General features: G+C 39.2%; 1 protein-coding gene across 10 annotated transcripts in view; it reads right to left on the minus strand.

The window, feature by feature from the left end:
* Positions 1–20798, minus strand: part of NVL (nuclear VCP like) — a 105534-nt gene extending 84736 nt beyond the window's left edge. For 8 of the 10 annotated variants that reach the window (XM_082389828.1, XM_082389826.1, XM_082389829.1 and 5 more), the window contains exons 1-10: positions 20486–20798; positions 16802–16875; positions 15044–15096; positions 14858–14957; positions 9596–9653; positions 8573–8845; positions 5780–5912; positions 5514–5590; positions 4847–4981; positions 3306–3407 (exon numbers count right to left, since the gene is read on the minus strand). In XM_082389828.1, coding sequence (XP_082245954.1) covers positions 3306–3407; positions 4847–4981; positions 5514–5590; positions 5780–5912; positions 8573–8845; positions 9596–9653; positions 14858–14957; positions 15044–15096; positions 16802–16875; positions 20486–20542 — 1062 coding nt within the window. In that variant the 5' untranslated portion in view covers positions 20543–20798. The remainder of the gene's footprint in view (positions 1–3305; positions 3408–4846; positions 4982–5513; positions 5591–5779; positions 5913–8572; positions 8846–9595; positions 9654–14857; positions 14958–15043; positions 15097–16801; positions 16876–20485) is intronic. The other 2 variants (XM_082389832.1, XM_082389831.1) reach the window with 2 other exon arrangements.
* Between the last annotated feature and the right edge of the window lie 3160 nt (positions 20799–23958).

Here is a 23958-nt window from a genome sequence, read left to right on the forward strand (position 1 = left end):
AGAAGGCAGTTCACAGTGATTTACTTCTGATTTTTATCTGACTTAGGAGAAGTGAGAGGATTAAAAGAGAACAGTAAGAGACTACATATAGGATAACACATTTATAGTCTTCTTATCAATCCATGGTATAGTCTTCTCATCAATCCATGTTCTGTGATGATAAAACTACTGAAATTCTTTTGTAAATTAGGCATATTTGCTATGTTTTGAAATTTAAAAATAGTAAGTTTATAAATTTTAAACTAGAAAAACTAAGTTCACTACAAACGTTTCATGAATGTTCCTACCAACATAAAAATATCCAAGCTTTTCCCTAGAATCTGCTATAAGAGGAATTTAAGAAGCACCAGAGGCTTTGTTTTTATTTTTTTTATTGTGGTACCATCTTAACCATTTTAAGTGTATGGTTTAGTGGCATTAAACACGTTTACGTTGTTTTCACCATCCCAAACTGAAACTACCAGAGGCTTATTCTGAAGACTACATTGAGTAGGAAAGGAGGGTAAAGTTCCAATACATCAGTGCGGACAGCGATCACCTTCAGTCTTTTTCTGAACATAAACGAGATAGAGTCCAGAGAGAGTAAGTTAAGATACAATATAAGCACAACAACCTGGAATAGTCAAATTCACAGAGGCAGAAAGTAGCACAGCACTTGCCAGGGGCTGGGGGCAGGGGAAAATGAAAGGTTAGTGATTACTGGGCACAGGGTTTCAGCTTGGGAAGATGAAAAGTTCTGGAGATGGATGGGGGTGATGGTTACATAACAATATGAGTGTGCTTAATGCCACCAAACTGTAAAAGTGTTTAAAATGGCACATTTTATGTTAAATATATTTTACCACAATAAAAAACAAACAGATTAAGAATCAGTTAAAATGAGAAATTTAAATAAAAAGATGTAGATTTACAATCTAAAGCACAGCTCATCCTCAGTTAGTTAGTTAGGAGCAACACTGATTATGCTAAGAGTCAGACTGTCAGCCTGGCTAAGATACCTAAAAAGTGTGTGAACCACTGCATTTTAAAGGGAAAGAAATTTGGCCTGCCACTAGCTGGCTCCCTTTCCAATCCTCTTCATGATAATGTTTGCAAAGGAGAACCTCTGACTGCTCGACACATTACCCAGTTACAAAAGAGTAAAGTTACAGACAGCAAAGGTCTCAGAAAGCAAGGGCAAAAGTATTTGTCAATGTTCTGGAAAACTGAATGAGAAAAAAAGGAAAAAAGAATAAATGATGGTCATCAGAATTTAGCCTAAAGCAATCATATAGTTTTCAACAAAGAACCATTTGATCTGATTTTACCTTTTTGTTCTCTGATCCACACATACCTTATTGTACTGACTTGCATTAGGAAACAGGGGGTCCAGGAAGGAGGGGAGCTAGACCATACACTTACTGAGCATCTGCTGTTAGGCATAGTAGCAGCTCAGTACTGGTTCCGAGAGAGATATAAACACACAACTAACAACCTAATTTTGCCCTTTGTCTCTTTTATCCTCATTCATCATTGTGTTTACCATAAACATGAAAGTTATTACTTGTCTTTCAGCTGTACGCCAATTAACAATCAAATCAAGCTCATTTTGGAAAACAGGTAACACCTGAAAGAATTTAGCTTTGCTCTGCACAGTACCCTTCCCACCCTTCCTCTGCAACTTTCTTGTGCATCCACAGCTTTACCAATGCCAGTCTATGTTTAGCTCACAGGAAACATCCTGACCAGGCTCACCTGCGTGAATAACTGCAGGAAGGAAAAAATCAACACATCCCTTCTGGAGTCTGACCAGAACCAGGACTTACCTCTTCCCCATTTTAGAATAAAAGAAGCCTTCTTCGGGCTTCCCTGGTGGCACAGTTGTTGAGAATCTGCCTGCTGATACAGGGGACACGGGTTCGAGCCCTGGTCTGGGAAGATCCCACATGCCACGGAGCAACTAGGCCCGTGAGCCACAACTACTGAGCCTGCGCGTCTAGAGCCTGTGCTCCACAACAAGAGAGGGCACGATAGTGAGAGGCCCGCGCACTGCGATGAAGAGTGGCCCCCGCTTGCCGCAACTGGAGAAAGCCCTCGCACAGAAACGAAGACCCAACACAGCCAAAAATAAATAAATAAATAAATTAATTAATAATAATTAAAAGAAAAAAAAAAGAAGCCTTCTTCTCCGTTGGCTGGCTTTCCAAATAAAAGTCTCTATTCCTTGCTCCCACAACTTGTCTCTCCATTTACTGGCCTACGGCAGCAAACAATACTAGCTTGGACTAGGTAACGAATTTTGCTACATTCTTGCTATTTAAAAAAACATTTTCAAGTACTAATAAAATACACTTTCTCTTCTAATTTCACATCAGCTTTGCATTTCAGATGCATTGGCCATGTTCACCAGCCCCTATATAATTGTGGTGCAAATGATGACAACATAAAATTAAACTTTTTGCTATTTTTTAGTTTTCAACCAGTGATGACTAGTGACTGCTCAAGCGAGCATGTCATAGCTAACATTTTTGGCTTTTGCTGTGTGCTAAACACTACATTAAAGATTTTATATGAACCCTCTCATTTAATACAATCAACAACCCCATGAGATCTGAGTATTATTATTAACAGTCTACTAGTAAGGAAACTAAGGGTTAGAGTGGTTAAATCTCTTGCCCAAGATTACACAATTAGTATGTGGTGGCATAAGGATCTGAACCCATGTTTCTGACTTGAAAGTACATTTAACCATAACACTATACTGAAGATAAAACTTTAATGGGATACAAATGTCATCTTCCTCAGAAGTTCTTAAGCATCCAAATTTTAATAACATGAATTATAATCAGAATAAAATCCAATCTGTAATTTCTCTGGTAACAGAATTTTCTTTTCACAGCTTCAATTATACAAATAGAGAAGAGTTTATCCTGGCATGTCCATGGGTGCTTTTATAATGTGATAATCCTTAAATATTAAAAATGTTCACACTGCTTATAGGTTGTTCTGTCAAACCTAAGTTAAGGAAAGTAAAAGTGAAAAAAATATCACAAAGATAATCTCTTTTCAGCATATCGCTACTGGGTATGACAGCCCATAACTTCTCACCAGTTACGTTATTTTCAGATTAAACAGATTATTTTATCCAACAGACTATGTTAGTTAATCTACTTTAAACATTTAGCCACCATGAGTAACAAATTACCATGTTTAGAAAAGAATGGCCAGTGAACAGGTTAACAAACACCAGCCTTAGAGAAAACAGGATCTTCCTCGTAGCCTTATACGATTTGAAAACCTAAAATTAGAGCCATTAGCTGACTCACCACAGCTTGTTCAAATAGTTCTCTCAGCTTCTGTTCTGATTCTCCAGATACTCCAGATACAATCTCTGTAGCAGCTACTTTCAGAATTGGCAGGTCAAGTTCCTATGCACAAATATATAAAAGAAAGACCAAATTGTCAAATTTTCACTTCCCTACTTTTTCCTCACTCAGTCCCTCTCTCAAAATTACATTTTTTAAATGACCAATTTTCTGAGGAACCTCATCTTGTGTTGGTCCAATGAAAAACATTACTTAAAAATCTAAAATTTTATCCAAACACTTTGACTGGATACCTTCTACTTCTTTTTACTCTGTAGATATCACTATAAAACTGTTATTATCTCTTCTGAATAAAGGGTCTTGAATCTTAAGAAATATGTTTGCCCCCCACTTAGAGCTGAGCCAAAACAACTTCATCTGTTATTTATCTGCTGGAAATGAAACAGCAGGGGGTTGTGACACAGTGGTCTCCCACACACCCCACCGGCGTTTCTCCCGCCCTGAACCCACAGAAATAGCCAGTTCCTAGTCAGAGGAGGCAGGTTCTTGAAATAAAGGAAGAGAAACTACCACTGTCCCACCAATACAAATGGCGGCCACCCTGCCTAAACCCTACTATTCTTCTGGCTATCCTGAAATTTCACTTCCTCAGTGATATTCTCTTTGACCCTAACTCTCATCTTGGCTTAAGACAACATAGCAACAACATACCGCAGGGCATTCTGCACTTCTGTCTCCCACTCACTCACTGTAATTGTAACCATGAGCAACATTTATTTGTGTGAAAGACTGTTTAAGGTCTGTCTCTCATATTTGATCGAAAAACTCCTTAAAGACAAAAACCGAGTTTGTTTTACTTATCACTATATTTCAATGTCTGGCATGCAGCAGTCACACAAAAGATTTATTCAACAAATGAATAAATGAGGCAAATCCATCAAGTTCTCCTATAAAAATAATTTGCTTTCACAGAGCACTATCTGTTAATGATTGGCATAGTATGCTATTCTTCAAACTGAAGTTACTTGGACATTTTGCTTTTTACCATCCAACACAGTTTCCAAGAAATCTGATGGGACTAAAATTAAGACTGCTTTTTATTTTGCCAAGTGAGTATCTATTATCACCATTTTAGAAAAGATATTTTAACACTAAAAAGGATACAAACATGACTCTGAATGGAAATTCTGAATATTTAGTTCTATGGAAAATACAATCTTCAGTTTTCTTATTTTACTGCTCTTGAGAACCGCTGGCTTAAAGAGAAAGAGAAGTGACTAAAATGTAAACTATGTGTTAAAAAAAGAGTTGTTTACAGCTGTATTATTCTGCTTCCCACCCAACCCCTGCCATATAAATAATTGGATACATTAAAAGAAAACAGCATCTCACAAATAGCAGCATGAAAAGAGGTAAAAAAATGAAGAAAGGATCAGTCCTCCTGAGAATATGCCAAGTCTGGTTCAAGTTGACCAAAGAGAAAAAATAAAAACGAGTAACAACAAAAATAACAAAAGCAAACAAGTGTCAGCAAACCTCACCCCAGCAATTGCATGTGCAAGCAACGTCTTCCCACAGCCGGGTGGTCCATGAAGAAGAACTCCGCGTGGGGGTATGACGCCCAGGTGGTGGTACACCTCTGGGTGACGCATGTGTATGAGCATCTTGCAGACCTCCTGTTAGGGAATAAATAGGAACGATGTCCTTCATAGTCCCAAAGAGAAAGAAATCAATGTGGAATGAAAGGACCTATTCTTTGGAGCAGCAAAGTACAGTAGACAGAGAACAGGCTTTAGGCTTACACCTGAGACTGAATCCCGGCTCTAGTACCTGTCCTGTGACTTTAGCAATACCCTCTCTGAGCTTCCATTTCCTAAGCTGTAATAATATCTACCTTGCAAATACAGTGAATAGTAACTAGACTGTAACTGAAACAAACACCAAAAAATAGTAACCATTACAACTGTTAAAGTAATACTCCTTATAAAGCATGTATCTTATGTACACTATAATTAAAATGGTGAAAAAAGTTGAAGACATGTTTCTTTTATCCCTCACTACCCTGAAAGGTACAGCCAGGCTTGCCCTTCTCACCTTCCTGGCTTCCTTTTCTATACTCAGTTCCTATTAGATAAAAAGAGAAAGGCTCTGTTTGAATAACTGATTGGCCATATCCATCTAAGGTAGAAATTCTGAATTTGAACTAACTTTTAATGTCGTATCATTGCCTCCAACATCTTCAAACTTCACCTCGGAGATCTGCAATTCTAGCCCCCTGGCTTTAGCTGGTAAACAAAAAAGGACGTGAAAGGATTAGTGATTCAGTAGCAAATCAGAACTATATTGAATAATCTTTAAACAATTCTAGTAAATGTCTCTGCACACAGAAGGTCCCCCATGCAAAACAGCTTGGAATCGTGATGCCTCTCTCAGAGCAAACACAGCTGCCGCCAGCCACAAGACGAGCGTCTCACCTCTCTTTTGCAGGACAGCCTCTATTTCTCCATCTACTTCCTGAAGATCTTCTTTCTTCCTTTTGCCTCTTTTGCCGTTTAGCCTGCCTTTTCTTTTTTTATTACTCTCCAGAAGAGAAGAATCTTTTGAATTCTGGGGGTGGGGTGGGGGAGGAGAAGGAAATTTAAATGTGCCATGCTTGAAATTATAATGCCAATATTTTTTTTAAACGATGGGCATTACTAAAAAAATCATTCCTGCCCTAGCACTTTCACCTGTTAGCTATTCCCAACCTATTTGCTTAAGGCTGATCTCTGCTGGGGATGTCCTTTTCCATAGCCTTAATGCTCAGTTTATATCCTAACATTTGAAAACCTCCTTTCCAGATTCTTCTAATTAGAATCTCTTCTTCGCACTCACAACACTGAATTTGCAACCGTAGTACAGCCTGCCACAGTCTGCCTTGTATTTGAGTGACTCACCTGTCTGTGTCTCCGTCACTGAATTGTGTGGTTCTGGAGTTAAGACACTAACATTCATCTTTTATTTCTCACTGAGCGTTTTACATAGTTGGTGTTCATCTGATGTCTGATCAATCACTAAATTAAATATGATGACAGAGCTGCTCGGACAGCCATAAAACAGTATAATTCAACATAAGGATCAAGCTTTTCCCTTGACCTTGCCAATGATAATAATGTTCTTTAGAGACAAATGATTAAAGTAAATAGATTTGGAAAAGGCCCACTAATAATGCAAAAGGGAGGGGAGAGGTTTTGCCAAATCAAAGGGCTTGGTGCTTGAAAACCACTTAGAGCAGCCATCATCCAACAGAAATATAATACCATCCACATATGTAATTTTAAATATTCTAGTAGCCACATTTAAAAAAGGAAAAAAGAAAAAAAAAAAAGGAAAAAAGAAACAAGGGAAAATAATTTTGGGGGGAAAATAATAATCTATTTTATTTAACCAAATATATTCAAAACATTATTATTTCAACATATAGTCAGTATAAAAATTATTGAGATGTTTTACATTGTTTTTGTAGTAAGCTGTCAAAGTCCAATGGATACTTCATGCTTACTGCACATCTCAAGTCAGACACTAAATTTTCATGGGAAATACTTGATTTGTATTCAGATTTTATAAAATTTACAGCTGAAAAAGTAGAAGTTGTTCTAAGTATACTTAGAAGTTTTCTAATAACTGAACTATTAGTTTTTAAATCTAAATTAAAAACTCAGCTCCTCAATTGCACTAACCGCATTTCAAAGGCTCAACAGCCACATGTAGCTAACATCTCCCACACTGGACAGCAAGCCCCAGAGCACAGCCAGCCACTCTACTGGGAGACAGATTACCTTAAACCCCCTCTCTGCCATGCATTAAAAGAATCAGGTAGGAATGATGTCCAGGGTACTTCCCTGGTGGTCCAGTGGGTAAGACTCCACGCTCCAAGTGCAGGCAGCCCGGGTTCAATCCCTGGTCGGGGAACTAGATCCCGCATGCATACCGCAACTAAGAGTCTGCATGCCGCAACTAAGAAGTCTGCATGCCACAACTAAAGATCCCACATGCTGTAACTAAGACCCGGCGCAGCCAAAATAAAAAAAAAAAAAAAAAAAAAGAATGAAGTCCAATTGTGCTCACTTTGTGATAATCCATCAAGCTTTACTTTTCTTTATATATGGTATATTTCAATTTAAAAAGATAAAAAAAAGTGTCTACTTATTTTGTCCGTTTTCATAGTGTATCCATTTATGTCAGATCCCTCAAGGGATTAATAAGTAATTTTTTAAGTACTTAAAAAAAAAAAAAAAGAAAGAAAGCACGGTTAGGAAACAGAGTATCCAGTGATGTGCTAGTTTACATGTCAGGGAAGGCCTTCCTGCGAAGACTACATGTGAAAAGAGATGTGAAGAAATGATGGAGTGAGCCACAGGAATCTCAGGAAAGATGTTCTAAACAGAAAGTACAAGTATGAATGCCCCAAGTGAGAGAAGGTTTGGTATATTTCTTTTTTTTTTAAAAAATAAATGTATTTATTTATTTATTTATGGCTGCGTTGGGTCTTTGTCGCCGTGCGCGGGCTTTCTCTAGCTGTGGCGAGCGGGGGCTACTCTTTGTTGCGGGCTTCTCATTGTGGTGGCTTCTCCTGTTGCAGAGCACAGGCTCTAGGCACACGGGCTTCAGTAGTTGTGGCTTGTGGGCTCTAGAGCACAAGCTCAGTAGTTGTGGCGCACGGGCTTAGCTGCTCCGTGGCATGTGGGATCTTCCCAGAGCAGGGCTCGAACCCGTGTCCCCTGCATTGGCAGGCAGATTCTTAACCACTGCGCCACCAGGGAAGTCCCCTGGTTGGTATATTCTAGAAACAGCCCAGCTGTGGCTGAAGCAAAGCTGGGAGGTGAGGGAGGAGGGCAGCAGGGCAGCCAAATCATACAGGGCTTTCCTGGCAAGTACAAGATCTCTGACTGTAGAATGAATGAAGCCACTGGAGAGTTTTTAATAAAAGAATGACAATGATCGGACTTAACTTGTAAAAAAGTTATCTCTGTGTGAAGAATAAACTAGGGGAACAAGAATGGAAGCAGACTCCAGTTGGAAGGTTATTTCAATAGTTAAGGAAAGAAAGAGTAGAGGCTTGGACTAGGATGAAAATGATGACGGTAGTGGGAAGTGATCAAATTCTACATGTATCTCAAAGTTCCTAAGTCTTTTACAAAACACAAGAATCTGCCTGATATTACGTTCAATGAAAAGGGTGCAATGTACTCCAACTACATGGGGCTAAAATTCCACTGTAAAAATACCTCTATCTCAGAGATCGGCTTCTTATCACTACTTTTCTCATCTGATAGGTCTGAGAAAAAACTGTCTTTCTTCCCACCCGGGGTTTTGTCAATAAACCATCCTCCTTCAGAACCTCTGGCAGGGGTCTTCAAAGGAATGGGGCCTGTTTTGGAAGTTATCCGTGGTGTTGAAATGGTGGTTTCTCTTTGCTCCACCTCAGGAGTACTTGAAACAGAATCAGGATTTCCTTTCCGATATAAGGAGAGCAGGGAACTGTTCATCTGATTTGCTGACTGTAGAAACATGATTTTAGCATAAATTACTCAATAGGTCCTCATGAAAGTTTGATTACCTATATTAAGAAGCTTTCTACATTTTCCTCTCAACACCTCTTCTCAAAACAACTACAGTCAGAAAATACAGGTGTTTACAATTGGATAATTCACAAACATTTACTATTCAAAAAGATGTACTCCCTCCACTCCAAGTTAATGTACAAATTCATAATTCGCAGTTAAGTAAAACCAAATAAGAATGGTTGTTTTTAAAAAATATAATAGAAGTATGAAAATGAGTTGGATAAATATCAATTCAAAACTGGATCAAATATAACAGTATCATCATGACTTTGTTAATAAATTCAAAAGCTGAATTATCAATGGAAAAAAAAAAGAAAATTATAAATAATTTCACATATTATTCCCATACTTCCCTTTAATCCAAGCCTATTTATTGGCAATGCCAGCTCTTTGGCAGAAAAGGTATTCTTTTCTCCATTTTTACTATTAATTGCCCTTTCTTTTCTTGTCTGCCCATATTTCTGGCCATTCTCTTCCCTTCTTTCCACTATATAATAGGCTATACACACAAATACTGGAAGGATGGCCAATCCAAGGGTTCATCAAGGCTGTACACAGAAATATTCAATTATTTACTGATGAAGATGTTCAAAGTCTCTTATTCTATTTTTATTGATCTTTTCTAAGAAGGATTCATAATGATTTTTTAAAAATCAAAGTTGGTCCATTAAATATCTGACTTACCTGTGGATCTGGGTAATCTTCCATATTTGAACCATCATCAGAATAGCTTTCAGTATACCTCAGTAAAAAGAAGAAAAGAAACGTTGTAAAGGCTTTTCTCCCACATCCTAAAATAATTACTTCCCAAAACAAGAAAATATACTGAGGCAAAATACTATGGTAGTGAGAGTCCAGGCTTTGGAATTAGAGAAATCTGGATTCAAAATCCAGCTTTACCAGTTACTAGCTTCTACTTAACCTCTCTGAGCCTCAGCTTCCTTATCTATAAAATGGAGATAATAAATAATGTCTATCTCACTGGCTTAACAGAGGATTAAATGAAAGCTTACAAAGTCCTTAGCACATAGTAAATGCTTAATAAATTGTGGTTATCTTTATTCTAGCAAAGTGACATACAAATTCCCATCAGATCCAAGGGTCTCATTTAGGAACGTGAGATGCCAGTAGAAGAAATATTCCAGCAAGCCATGATAAAGCAGTTTGAGTAACAAATTCAACAGGATCAAGCCATGTAACCAAATGCAACTTTTCCAAGTCCATTCATGAGAAATGAAAGTACAAAGAGTTTTTCATATAATAGGGCCAAAAACAAGTATAAATCCTAGTAACTACAAACTGAAGTTGCAATCTCAGTTCATTATAACTGACAGCTGATATCTAATAGCTTCAAGTAACTACAGGACTCTTACTATTTAATACAGTTTCTTTAGAAAATAAACAATGGGCTTTTCCTAAGTAAAAAGATTTATATAAATTCTACATCCACCTTTATAATTAAGACATGAATTCTTTTGTTATTCATTAAATTCGACTAGTATAATCTGGGGCATTTCTAATCAAGTTAAAAAAGGTGGATTATTCAAATACTTGGAAAAAAACTGTTTTGCCCTACAATTCATGCCCTACAAACAAAATTAATTATCAGTTAACAAAATTAATTATAAAGAGTTAAATGAAATACCATAAAGACACAAGAAAAATGTATAGGTAATTATTCTATACACTCTTGTGATAGAGGTCTTTCTAAGTATATCAGCATAAACCATAAAGAAACAGGTAGAAAGACTTGACTAGGTAAAGATGCAAAACTCCTCTAATTAAAAGATGCCATAAACAAAAATAAAAGGCAAATGGCAAACTGTGACAAGCATTTGTAATACATATAAAAAGAGGTGCTATTTTATACAAAGAGCTCTGACAACTAATAAGGAAAATTCAAATAGCTCTCAAATGAGAGATGAAACCCATAAACAAGAAATTCACAAAGGAAACATGAAACAATCAAAAAACTTAACCTCACTAGTTTTCAAAAAATTACAAATAAAAATAATACAATCAATTTTTTTGCCTATAAAACTGGCAAAAATCGGGACTTCCCTGGTGGCGCAGTGGATAAGACTTCACGCTCCCAATGCAGGGGGCCCGGATTTGATCCCTGGTCTGGGAAGATCCCACATGCCGTGGAACAACTAAGCCCCTGCGCCACAACTACTGAGCCCGCATGCCACAACTGCTGAAGCCCGTGCGCCTAGAGCCCATGCTCCGCAATAAGAGAAGCCACCACGATGAGAAGCACGTGCACCACGACAAAGAGTAGGCCCTGCCTGCCGCAACTAGAGAAAGCCCACACACAGCAACGAAGACCCAATGCAGCCAAAAAATAAATAAATAAATTTATTTAAAAAAATTTAAATATGTAATAAGAATACTATATTAGAACCAAGTAGGGTTTATCCCAAGAATGCAAGACTGGCTTAACACTCAAAAATCAATGTAATACACCAAATTAATAAGGGGAGAAAGCCAATAATAAAATCTTTCAATACCTGCATAAAAAGCATTAGACAAATGTTATACCCATTCACGATAAAAACTCTCAACAAACTAGGAATATTAGGAAACTTTCTCAATCTGATAAAGGGCACCTATTAAAAAAACCTACAGCTAACATCATACTTACAGACTATCTAAAGTTAAAAACTGACCATACCAAATGTTGGTAATATGTGGAACTAGTGGAACTCTCACATACTGCTGATATAAAGGTAAAATGGCACAAACACTTTGGAAAACAGTCTGGCAGTTTCTTATAAAGTTAAATATGCAGTTACCAGGTGACTCAGCTATTCCACTCTCAGGTATTTACCCAGGGAAATGAAAACACTTTCCACACAAATTCCTGGACATAAGTTATCACAGCAGCTTTATTTGTAATAACCAAAAAGTGGAAACAACCCAACTGTCCAACAGCAGGTAGATGGATAAAAAAATAGTGGCATATACATACATACAGAGCAATAAAAAGCAATGAAATATTGATACACACAACATTGATAAACCTCTAAATCATTATCCTGAAAGAATCCAAATTTTTAAAGTACATACTCTATGATTTCATTTATATAAAATTCTAGAAAACGTAAACATATAGTGACAGAAAGCAAATCAACGGCTGTCTCGGAACAGGGATGCAAGGAGAAACAAATTGCAAGTGGGAAAAAAAAACCTGTGAGGTTGGATATGTTCAGTAACTTGCTTATGGTGACGGTTTAATGAGTATATACATATGTCAAAACCCAACAAATTGTACACTTTAAAAATGTACAGCTTAGGACTTCCCTAGTGGTGCAGTGGTTAAGAATCCGCCTGCCAATGCAGGGGACACGGGTTCGAGGCCTGGTCCGGGAAGATCCCACATGCCTCGGAGCAACTAACCCCGTGCACCACAACTACTGAGCCTGCGCTCTAGAGCCCGTGAGCCACAACTACTGAAGCCCGCGGGCCTAGAGCCTGTGCTCCGCAACAACAGAAGCCACCGCAATGAGAAGCCCGCACACTGCAACAAAGAGTAGCCCCTGCTCGCCTCAACTAGAGAAAGCCCGCGCACAGCAACTAAGACCCAGTGCAGCCAAAAATAAATAAATCAATTAATTAAAAAAAAAAGAGTAAAGGAACTTAAAAAAAAAGTACAGCTTACTGTATGTCAATTTTACTGCAATACAGTCAAAAAAAACTCAACAATATTACTTCTTAAACACAAAATTAATTGGCACCTTTTTATGTACGTGGCATTGTATTAGGGCAGAGAAAAACATAGCTAATGAGACAGTTCTGTTAGTAATGCAAACACGTAAACAAATACTCTCAATATCATATGATAGAAGTGCTACACTAAATACCTATAACTAGGAGTTAAGGAAATGCTGAGAAAGGAGGAGTCCAAAAAGGCGTGAAAAGGCAATAACATAGCCTTTTGAAAGCTGACTCTTGCAGAAACTAACACACCATTGTAAAGCAATTATACTCCAATAAAGATGTTATAACTGCCCCCCCCCCCCAAAAAAAGAAAGCTAACTCTTGAAGGCTGAATGAAAGTTCATAAAGGGGTAATGAACACTCCAGCTACAGAAAACCACCCACACGACCAGAGCGTCCCATCAAGCCTCTTAGATAGCCTCAACCACCAGAGGGCAGACAGCAGAAGCAAGAAAAACTACAATCCTGCAGCCTGTGGAACAAAAACCACATTTACAGAAAGATAGACAAGATGAAAAGGCAGAGGGCTATATACCAGATGAAGGAACATGAAAAAACCCTAGGAAAACAACTAAATGAAGTGGAGATAGGTAACCTTCCAGAAAAAGAATTCAGAATAATGATAGTGAAGATCATCCAGGACCTCGGAATAAGAATGGAGGCAAAGATTGAGAAGATGCAAGAAATGATTAACAAAGACCTAGAAGAATTAAAGAACAAACAAACAGAGATGACCAATACAATAACTGAAATGAAAACTACACTAGAAGGAATCAATAGCAGAATAACTGAGGCAGAAGAACGGATAAGTGACCTGGAAGACAGAATGGTGGAATTCACTGCTGCGGAACAGACTAAAGAAAAAAGAATGAAAAGAAATGAAGACAGCCTAAGAGACCTCTGGGACATTAAACACAACAACATTCGCATTATAGGGGTCCCAGAAGGAGAAGAGAGAGAGAAAGGATCAGAGAAAATATTTGAAGAGATTATAGTTGAAAACTTCCCTAACATGGGAAAGGAAATAGCCACCCAAGTCCAGGAAGCACAGAGAGTCCTAGGCAGGATAAACCCAAGGAGAAACATGCCAAGACACATAGTAATCAAATTGACAAAAATGAAAGACAAAGAAAAATTATTGAAAGCAGCAAGGGCAAAACGACAAATAACATACAAGGGAACTCCCATAAGGTTAACAGCTGATTTCTCAGCAGAAACTCTACAAGCCAGAAGGGAGTGGCATGATATACTTAAAGTGATGAAAGGGAAGAACCTACAACCAAGATTACTCTACCCAGCAAGGATCTCATTTAGATTTGATGGAGAAATCAAAAGCTTTACAGACAAGCAAAAGCTAAGAGAATTCAGCACCACCAAACCAGCTCTACAACAAATGCTAAAGGAACTTCTCTAAGTGGGAAACACAAGAGAAGAAAAGGACCTACAAAAACAAACCCAAAACAATTAAGAAAATGGTCATAGGAACATACATGTCAATAATTACCTTAAATGTGAATGGATTAAATGCTCCAACCAAAAGACACAGGCTTGCTGAATGGATACAAAAACAAGACCTATATATATGCTGTCTACAAGAGACCCACTTCAGACCTAGGGACACATACAGACTGAAAGTGAGGGGATGGAAAAAGATATTCCATGCAAATGGAAATCAAAAGAAAGCTGGAGTAGCTATACTCATATCAGATAAAATAGACTTTAAAATAAAGAATGTTACAAGAGACAAGGAAGGACACTACATAATGATCAAGGGATCAATCCAAGAAGAAGATATAACAATTATAAATATATATGCACCCAACATAGGAGCACCTCAATACATAAGGCAACTGCTAACAGCTATAAAAGAGGAAATCGACAGTAACACAATAATAGTGGGGGACTTTAACACCTCACTTACACCAATGGACAGATCATCCAAAATGAAAATAAGTAAGGAAACAGAAGCTTTAGATGACAAAAAAAAAAAAAAAAAAAAAAAAAAAGAAAAAAGAAAACCACCCACACAAAGGCACAAAGAAAGCAGATGACCTCTCTGGGGAACAGTGAGTATTCAGTAGTCTGAGGTAAAAGTCTGGAGAGGTGAGGTAAGCACATTATGCTGGGCCTCACTGGCAATGAAGAGCCACTGAAGTTTTACAAGTAGGAAGGTAACGTGATCAGGTTCATGTTTTAGGAAAAAACCCTCCGTTCTATAATCCTTACTCATTATCCTCTTCACCGTGTCTTGCTCTTTTAGCCAGATGTTCATCTTCTAATTCCGGTAGATCCTTAAGTTCCTTCTCACTACTAATTATGCTAAATACTGAAACGAAAAGAAAAATGCCATGAGCTAAAACAATTCTTTCTATGACTTTATTAATAATGCAGCTCTAACACTAAAAGACTCACCTTTTTCTACCTGAATCCTAAAAGCATTTCTTTTTCTTCGACCATAGTCTATACTGAAAAACATAACCAGAAGTTTAGTACAGTGGTCTCCACCAATATTTTCCCATTAAGCTCAATCTAAATTGAGAACATAAATTTGCATAAATATATGTCACTGTATTCACACTGACCATAAACCTATTTTCAAACAACTTCTGAGTTTATACTTTTACAATTGTAATTTTTCCTGATTAGAAATAGGGTTAGAGCAGCAGCAACATTGCCAGCTTGTACTGAAGAAGACAGAGAAAGGATGAAATGAAGGAAGGCCATTGGACTTCTTGGATTCCACAGGGCAGGCCAAAAGAGGAATGCAGCTGCGAACACATTTATCCTTCAAAAAAAGGAAAGAACGACTACAAAGGAGGCTCCGAAGGTGGCAGGGCTGCCACTGATACCATGCGCCCAGGGGACACAGGTCCAGGGAGAGGCACTGTCTCCCACTCGGTTCCAAACGGCAGGGCAGTCATCCCAGTGAGCCCACAGGATAGAGCACTGAGTCAAAGAGGATTATTCTTAAAGTCTAGTGGAATTTCCCCTGCTAGGTTTCGGACTTCCTTGAGACCATGACCCCTTTCTTCTTCCCTATTTCCCCGCTCTGGAATGAGAATGTCTATCGTATGCCTGTCCCATCATCATATTTTGGGAACAGATAACTTGTTGTCTGACTTCACAAGTTCACAGCTGGAGAGGAATTTCGCCTCAGGAGGAATCATACTTCCAGCCACACTCATACCTGAGTTAGATGATATTCAGATGAGACTGTGGATTTAGAGTTGATGTTGAAATTGGTTAAGACTTCCAGGGCCGCTGGGATGGAAGGCGTATATTTGCAAACAATAAAGACATGAATTTGGGGGGCAAGAGGGCAGAGTGTTATGGGCTGAACTGTGTCCCTCCAAAATTCATATGTTTAAGTCCTAACCCCCAGTACTGCAGGATGTGACTGCATTTGGAGACATGGCCTTTTAAGAGGTAAATAAGGTAAAATGAAGTCATATGGGTGGGCCCTAATGCAACATGACTGATGTCTTTATAAGAATAAGAGATTAGGATACAGACACACACAGAGGAAAGACCATGTAAAGACACAGGGAGAAGACAGCCTTCTGTAAGCCAGGGAGAGAGCTCAAAAGAAACCAACCCTGACAATGCCTAGATCATGGACTTGGAGCCTCCACAACATTAGGGAATAAAATTTCTGTTGTTCAAGCCACCTACTCTGTGATACTTTCTTATAGCAGCCTTAGCAAACTAATATACAGACTAAGGAAGTCAAGAAAATAGAAACAGTGAGTTACACAAAGCAGAGACAATTAGAGAGGCAACACAGCAGAAGTGGGATTAGAGGCACAAAAGGAGGATTTAATCTTCAGTGGAAAGACTACTCGAGCGACACATTTTTAGATAGTCAGGAGACTGAGGGAGATCATGCCTAATGGTTTTAATTTTTTAATGAAGCAGGAAAAGCAGTAATACTCCTGACCAGAGAGTCGGGTGCTAAAACATAAGAAGCAGCCATTTTCCTTAGCAACAAGGACGGCTCCTTACATATCACAAGTGCTTGATAAATGTTTGTATAGGTAAACAGAATTCTAAAGGTATGGACTGGTGAACTAATACCAGCGGCTATTAATATCAGTTGGAAATTTAGACAGGATGTAAACTTTAAAAATGGTAGGAAAGAAAAGCAAGAATCTGGAGACTACATTTCTTTACCTGTACATTCTTTGTAAATCGGATGCTAAGACTCCAGTGTCCACGTATTTGCCACATCTGTCACTGGTGAGGTACTAAAACAGAAAACGTGATAAATACAAAACAATAGTTCAAACTCAGTGATTTTAATCGACAAGTAAGCGACTGAGCTACTCAAACATGTCATACGTTAAACTCTCCATTAATGAAGTATACTGGAAATATAAATAAAAATCACCAAATAATTATCAAATCTGAATCAAAGAATTTAATTAACATTATTAATCACTATGACAACACAACAACAATAACTAGGATAGCTATAAGGCAGTAAGTAGGTGAGGGCTTCTTACACCCTAGGTTCCCAAATATACCAGAACAAAGCACTCAACTTGTGAGAGCACCGAGGGATATTTTAAATTTGAGGGAACACAGTAATATTCGGTATCTGTCCAACAGTGCAGGAACTACAGTTGCCCCTTGAACAGCACGGATTTGAACTGCACCAGTCCACTTACAGCAGATTTTTTTCAATAAATACGTATTACAGTACTGGGTGACCCAGGGCTGGTTGAATATGCCAACGCAGAACCACACATGGAGGGCCAACTGTACAGTTATACACAGATTTTCAACTGAGTAGGGGTGGGGGGGAGGTGGTCAGCACCACACCCCCGGATTGTTCCAGGGTCCACTGTACCAGCCTGAGACAATTCACAGCTGCAATATTAAATCACCTTTTGATGATGTCGTATCTTTGCAAAACTGGCTTTTTAAGCATTTGCTGTAATAAAAATCAAGGTGGCCGCGCTCCGCAACAAGAGAAGCCACCGCAATGAGAAGCCCACGCACCGCAACAAAGAGTGGCCCCCGCTCGCCGCAACTAGAGAAAGCCCGCGCGCAGCAACAAAGACCCAAAGCAGCCAAAAGTAAATTAATTAATTAATTAATTAATTAATTTTAAAAAAGAAAAGAAAAAATCAAGGTGGAACACAAAATGAGAGGAGCAGTGTCAATCTGATCGCAAGGTATGAGAAGTTGTGCCGTGCCCAATGGACTCACAAATCCCACTAGTAAATAACTGTGGTTATTTTAAGAATGAAATACAAATGCATTAACTTTCCTTGCACTTTTTGTATTATTTGTTCAAAAAGCTAATAAGTTATTTGGACTAAATAGTTATTAAGTTGCTTGAACCTAACTACTTAATAAACAAACCCATTAGGTATTACTTTGGGCCTAGGAGCATCATGAAAAAAATTACTAAGAAACTAAGGGCCTGGTAAACCTGTTCTAGGGGCCTTTTACACATTATCTCTTTTAGTACTCACAATGCTATGAGGTAGATGTCAATCTCCCCCCATTTTATAAGAGGCTTTAAAAGGTTAGTTACTTGCTGGTGCACCTAAGTTACACGGCAAGATTTCAAACCTGGAATGTCTAACCATCAACTCCCAAGTTTCACTACTTGCTAGTTATCCAGTCTAGGTTCCCCATTTCATACAGCAATTTCTTCTCAAGGATCCCTAACACATAAGAACAGTCTCTGCATAAATGCCTCCAATGACAAGAGACTAGGTATCCAAAGCTGGACCGTTCTAGTTAATCTTCCCCTTCTCTGAACTCCTATAACATGCTGTCATTTACCACAGTTAATCTTGAATTATACATATACATGTATATCTCATACCCACTGCAAATCAAAACGCAACAGAACTAAAACCACTTTAATCTGCTAAGTCTTAAGAGTCATTTGTTATACAGCAATAGATAACTAATATGCTAGTTAAAAGGAGGCAAGTGTACTACTTGTGGGAAGATGTCTAAAACATACTGCTAAGTGAAACAAGCAAGCAGCAGAATAGATGCAGATGAGCCCATGTGTGTGATTAAAAATAATTAATACATCTATAAGTGCATATATGCATACAAAATTTTAAGAAAGATACAATAGAAACTCTCCCTGATTACCTGTGGAGAAATGGAGTGGAGATGAAAGGAATTCTTTCTTTTCATTTTATACCCTCCAGTTCCTTTTATTTTAAACCATAAGAACCTATTACTTTTATAATGAACCAAAGTAAAAGCAAGAGAGGAAAACTGCTAATGTCAAATGCTGAAGAGCAGTCAAGTGTGGCAAGGACTGAGAAGAGGCCACTGGATTTAGCCATTAGGAGTCACTGCTCAGAGACCTGAATAAAGTGAGGGAGCAAGTTGTGCAAACATCCAGAGGAAGAGTCTTTGAGACTGAGTGAACTGCAACAGCAAAAGTCCTGTGCTTGGCATGTCTGAGAAGGTCCGTGTATATAGGACAGTGTAATCAAGGGAGAGAGCAAAAGGGACAAAAAGGTAGACAGGGGCAAAGTACATAGGGCTATTTAGGATGGATTTTACTCCAAATGTCCGAAAGTCCACTGAAGGGTTTTGAGCAGGGCCCTGGCAAACTCCAATTTTCCCTCTAAAAGGATATCCCTGGCTGCTCTATGGGGAACAGACTTTAAGTAAAACCAGAATCAGGGAGATCAATTAGGAGGCTACTGCAATACTCTAATAGGGAGTGTGGTTTGGACTAGGATGTTGGAGGAGATGATAAAAAGTGGTTAGGTTTGAAGTATATTTTGAAGGTAAAGCCTAATAGGTTGCTGATTAATTGGTTACAGGAAGCAAAAGTCAGAATGAGTCTTAAGGTTTTTGGCCTTAACAAATGGATGTTATATACTGAAATAAAGAACACTAAGAAAGGAGAGGTTTGGAGGAGAATATCAAAAGTTTAGTTTGGATACGTTAAGTTGAAATATCGATCAGACACTCAAGAGAAGATGTTGAGTAGGCAGCTGCATATATGAATCTGGAATTCAAGATAAAAATCTGCATTGGATTATAATATAAATTCAGAAGTCATGAATGTGTAAATAGCATTTAAAGGTACTAGACTGCATGAGATCACCTAGAAGTGTGGACGGATAAGAGAGAAGTACGAGGATAATGAAAGAGAAGGTAAGAGCACAGGGGCTCAAAGGCACTTCCAACAGATGGTAGGAGGAGACAGATCCAAAAAGGAAACTGTACAGTGGCCGGAAAAGTAAAAGAGACACAACGAGAGTATATAGCTCTTAAAGTATCTGTGTCTCTTTCTAACTAAGATTGCGTGCTGACTGTACCATTCCAAGACATTTACCACACAATGCATTCCACTGGTGATTATGAAAATGAAAAAAACCGTAGGTAAAGTGCCCATTATAAAGTCAGATCCAGAGTATCTCTTTTTACTGCGTCCCAACCTGACCCCAAGTTTCCTGAGAATGGAAATTAACGTATTCTTTATGGCCCCCAAAGCGATTCGTCCACATGGGCTTTCGAAGAATGTTTCCGTCCCCACTTCACAAGACAGGAAGATTTAAACTCAAAGGCCATCTGCACTCTCCTTGCTGATCTGCACTGAGGTCAAGCAGATCCGGGCAGGACCCCATCAAGCCGCAGCCTCCCACGGTCTCGGGCTGCTCCGTGAAACCCCGCCCCACAGTGAGAAGGGAAGGCCTGGAACCGCTCGCAAAGAAGTGGAGTTGTCAACAGCCCCATGCCCGCACCCTAACTGGAGCAGGCGGCTAGTCGGGTTCGAGCTGGGAGCCCCCCGAGAAGGGGCCTGCGGTGACCCTGGGCACCGAACGCGCACCACTGTGAGGCCTGGCCGTTCGGGATACACACCTGGGTGACGCGCTGCTTCAGCTTATTATCCACAAACCTCGCGGGCCTGGGCTTCATCGCTTCTGCTTCCGTCGCCGCTGTCTGGGCTTCACGTGAACCGAGGGCCTCCCCGAGGCTGCCCGCGGCGATCGCCGGGCCAGCTTCCCCCAGAAATGCTCCCCAAGCCGGCCTAGCCCGTGCCGTTCCCCTCAGGAGTTTTGTATGGCGAGTGAGGAAAAAAAAACTACCGAAAACACACGGAGAAGACTTGAAAGCAGTAGGGAGTTTCTAGGAGTCTTATTTTACAGGCTTGTCCGAGAGGCCCTGGATGAAGGACCCGTTTGAACACGCTCAACTTTATTGTTCCCAACTGTGCGGTGATGCGCATAGGCGGCTGCAGGGAGGTTCGTGCGGGCGACTGGTCCCCCGCCTCTGTTTGTAGCCGGTTTCGCTTGTCAGATTCTAGGCGTTCCAGGCGCGCCGTTTGCGAATGTAAAGTTAATCTTGACTTAGAATCTTAACAAAACTAAAACTAGATACTTGGGACGATTAGATCAGGATAAAAACACAGCGCCACCCTGCTGCTTGCTTTCCCACCCAGTGAGGCGCATTACTGAGACCCGACAAAGGGGCTTGGTGTCAAAAGAGAAGGAAAGATTAGCTTACCCAGATAACCAAACCATCTGTTACATTTGGAAATCACTTGCTATTATGGTATTTTCGACAGATAATTCATTGAGCACATCCAGTGGCAGACTCCATTTGGCTTAGAAACTGCCCAGAATTTTATTAAACGTATGTGTTTGCCCGCAAGAAGTTTATCTTGCAGCGAAGGAGACACAAATAAAGGAACCATTATCAAAAAATTTACTGGCTTTAGTTTCTGTTTGTTTGCTTGTTTTAATCGTGTTTTCAGTATTCTTATTTGAGGTCTTACTTGGCTTATGACAATATTAAGTGTGGCCTAAGTAGTGTATTGAGGTGTGGAGAGGAGATGGAATCAAGAGAAGATGGTGAGATGTTGACAGTGTGGATAAAGAATGTTGCCTGACATTTTAGTAAACAAAGGATGTGGCCATAAAGCCATCAGCCACTCTTGCTGCCCCCAGTGGTGCACCATGAGAGGAATTCAGGATGGAGAAAAACAGGATGCTGACCCTAGGTAGTTAAGGTGCATATCAAAAGTATAATTTCAATAAGGCCAGAGTCTTGCGTCTTCCCGTACATAAAAAAAGCACTAAAATCATTGACTTGAAATGTCTGTTTTTTGTGATTAGCAGTAATCTTTTGATGTTCAACTAAAGGTTTTTGTTTTTGTTTTCAGCAAAACTTCCTATGCATCCTGGCTCCTCCCTTACCTCTTTGGATCACAGAGCTGGTTCCCAGGGCTATAGTCCTCAGTAAGTCTGCCGAATAAAACATAATCCTCAACTTTTAGGGTATGCATTTTTTCAGTCGACAACAGATAATCTTCTAGCCAGGGTACCACTGACTTACTTTCTGTGCAGAGTTTAGAGTATAACACTGTTCTTTTTAATGGTTCTTATCTGTACACTGAATGAAGTATAGATTCTCAATCTGATTTTCAAAACATTGGGCGATGTGGCTCCAACTTCATTTCCTACTTCTTCACTATATAGGTACTCTGCTTTTAGCTAAGCAGCATTGCCTGCATTTATTCAGCCAGTGAATATTTATTGAAGACCTACTATGTCACAGGCACTGAGTACAGCTATGAAGAAAGAAAAGATTCCTGCTTCTATGGGACTTACAGTTCTATTGGAAGGTAATAATGATAAACAGATAAATAAATTATACACAGCACTTTGCTTTCACTGACATTTCCTCTTATCTACAATGTCCTTCCTGGCCAGCCTATGAGTTTCAGCATCCTAGCTAACCATCTCCCCTACAGCCTTTCCTGTTATTTCCTTTTATTAAAATCTCCACCCAGTGAAGCCTCCTTTCATTCATTCAACAAGTATTTACTGAATACCTACCAGTATAAGTCCCTGCCCTGCCCTTGAGTCTTGTGGGGAAAAGCAAAATAATTATAATTGTAACTTTTATAATATTTTAAATTAGATAAAGTATTTATGTGCTTGATTAAACTTTAGTGAAGATTCCTTACAGCAAATAGCACAAATATACTCATTGCCCAGTAACTCTTTAAATGTAATTTTATTCTGTGCATACCAAATGTACCACATAGAATAAAACAGGCTAAAGGGCCCAGCAGCATTACAACATATACCAAGCAGCATAGTGTATTAGTCTATAACTTGTTGGAGAGGACTATTCTACACTTAGGGTCAGCTTCATGGGTGTGTGATCTGTGCAGCCGCAAAGGGCTTTGTGCTCAGAAGGGCTCCACGCTTGGTTTAATGCTCTGCAGTTGCTATCTTGAAACTCTTAATACTGTTAGAACAAGTGGCCCCTTATTTTAATTTTGCACTGGGCCCTGAAAATTATGTAACTCATTTGGTCCTTAAGTACTCTAGAATGCAAACTTGTTAAGGGCAAGGGGTGTGTTTTTCACCTATTTACTGCATCAGGTGCAGTAGGCAATACCTGAAAGTAAGTTAATAGTAGGCATCAATAACTGTGTGCTAGAACATTTTCCATTGGAATTATTTCCAGTAATCATTGCCCTGAAGACAATTTTACCTTAATTCCAGTGTTTAGATTTTACAGTACCATACACCTAAACCAAAAACATTACCGAATAGTAACTTGAGTGCATATACATCTCAAGAACTTCCTGCAGTAATTGAATTGTCCTCCATTCTTTAATGGTGCAACCCCACCTAGTGGTAGTGGCACATTTCACCTTCTGTTCATCATACCTTTGCCCTCCCAAATTTTGTATCTCACTAGCAAACAGCCTCTTGTCTAATTTTGCTTCTTAATTAGGGTGATCTATGTCCTGATTTACTCAAGACAGACCCGATTTTTGCCTCTTGATCAAGCACAATTATTAACAGTATTCCTTTTGTGGAACTAAATGAAAGTCACCCAAATGAGAACAGGCAAAGACTATTCAGAGCTTGCAATAATAGCAAGCGAGTTGGCCACCATCACTTGCATTTTGGCAGAGACTCAAAGGCAGGTAAAGGATTGGGAAAGCTTTATAGCTGAAAAAGGGAAGGTTTCAGATATGCCCTGATTGAAGACTCTTGGTATGGGGAAGCTGTAGGAGGGCTAACTAAAAGCAGGGCATCCTATGTGACTAGTTAGGGGTGTATATTTGGCTTTCCTGGTGAGTCCTAAGTTTGAAGCAGGGACGAAAATTAGAGAAGCTGTCAATGGAGTTCTGGACATTTGGGGCCAATGCTACAGGGTTTATTGTTTGGCTTCCTGGATTGTTTGCTAGAGATATTGTTCTGACTTCCTACAAGTCCAACCTGTAGATAGCAGACTGGCTTCCTGGTTTGGTACCTGCAGATAGTAGCTTGGTTTCCTGGACTGGTTGCTGCAGATTATAAGTCAGAGTA

This window comes from Balaenoptera borealis, assembly GCF_965194805.1.
Source record: "Balaenoptera borealis genome assembly, chromosome: 1".
Taxonomy (NCBI): Eukaryota; Metazoa; Chordata; class Mammalia; order Artiodactyla; family Balaenopteridae; genus Balaenoptera; species Balaenoptera borealis.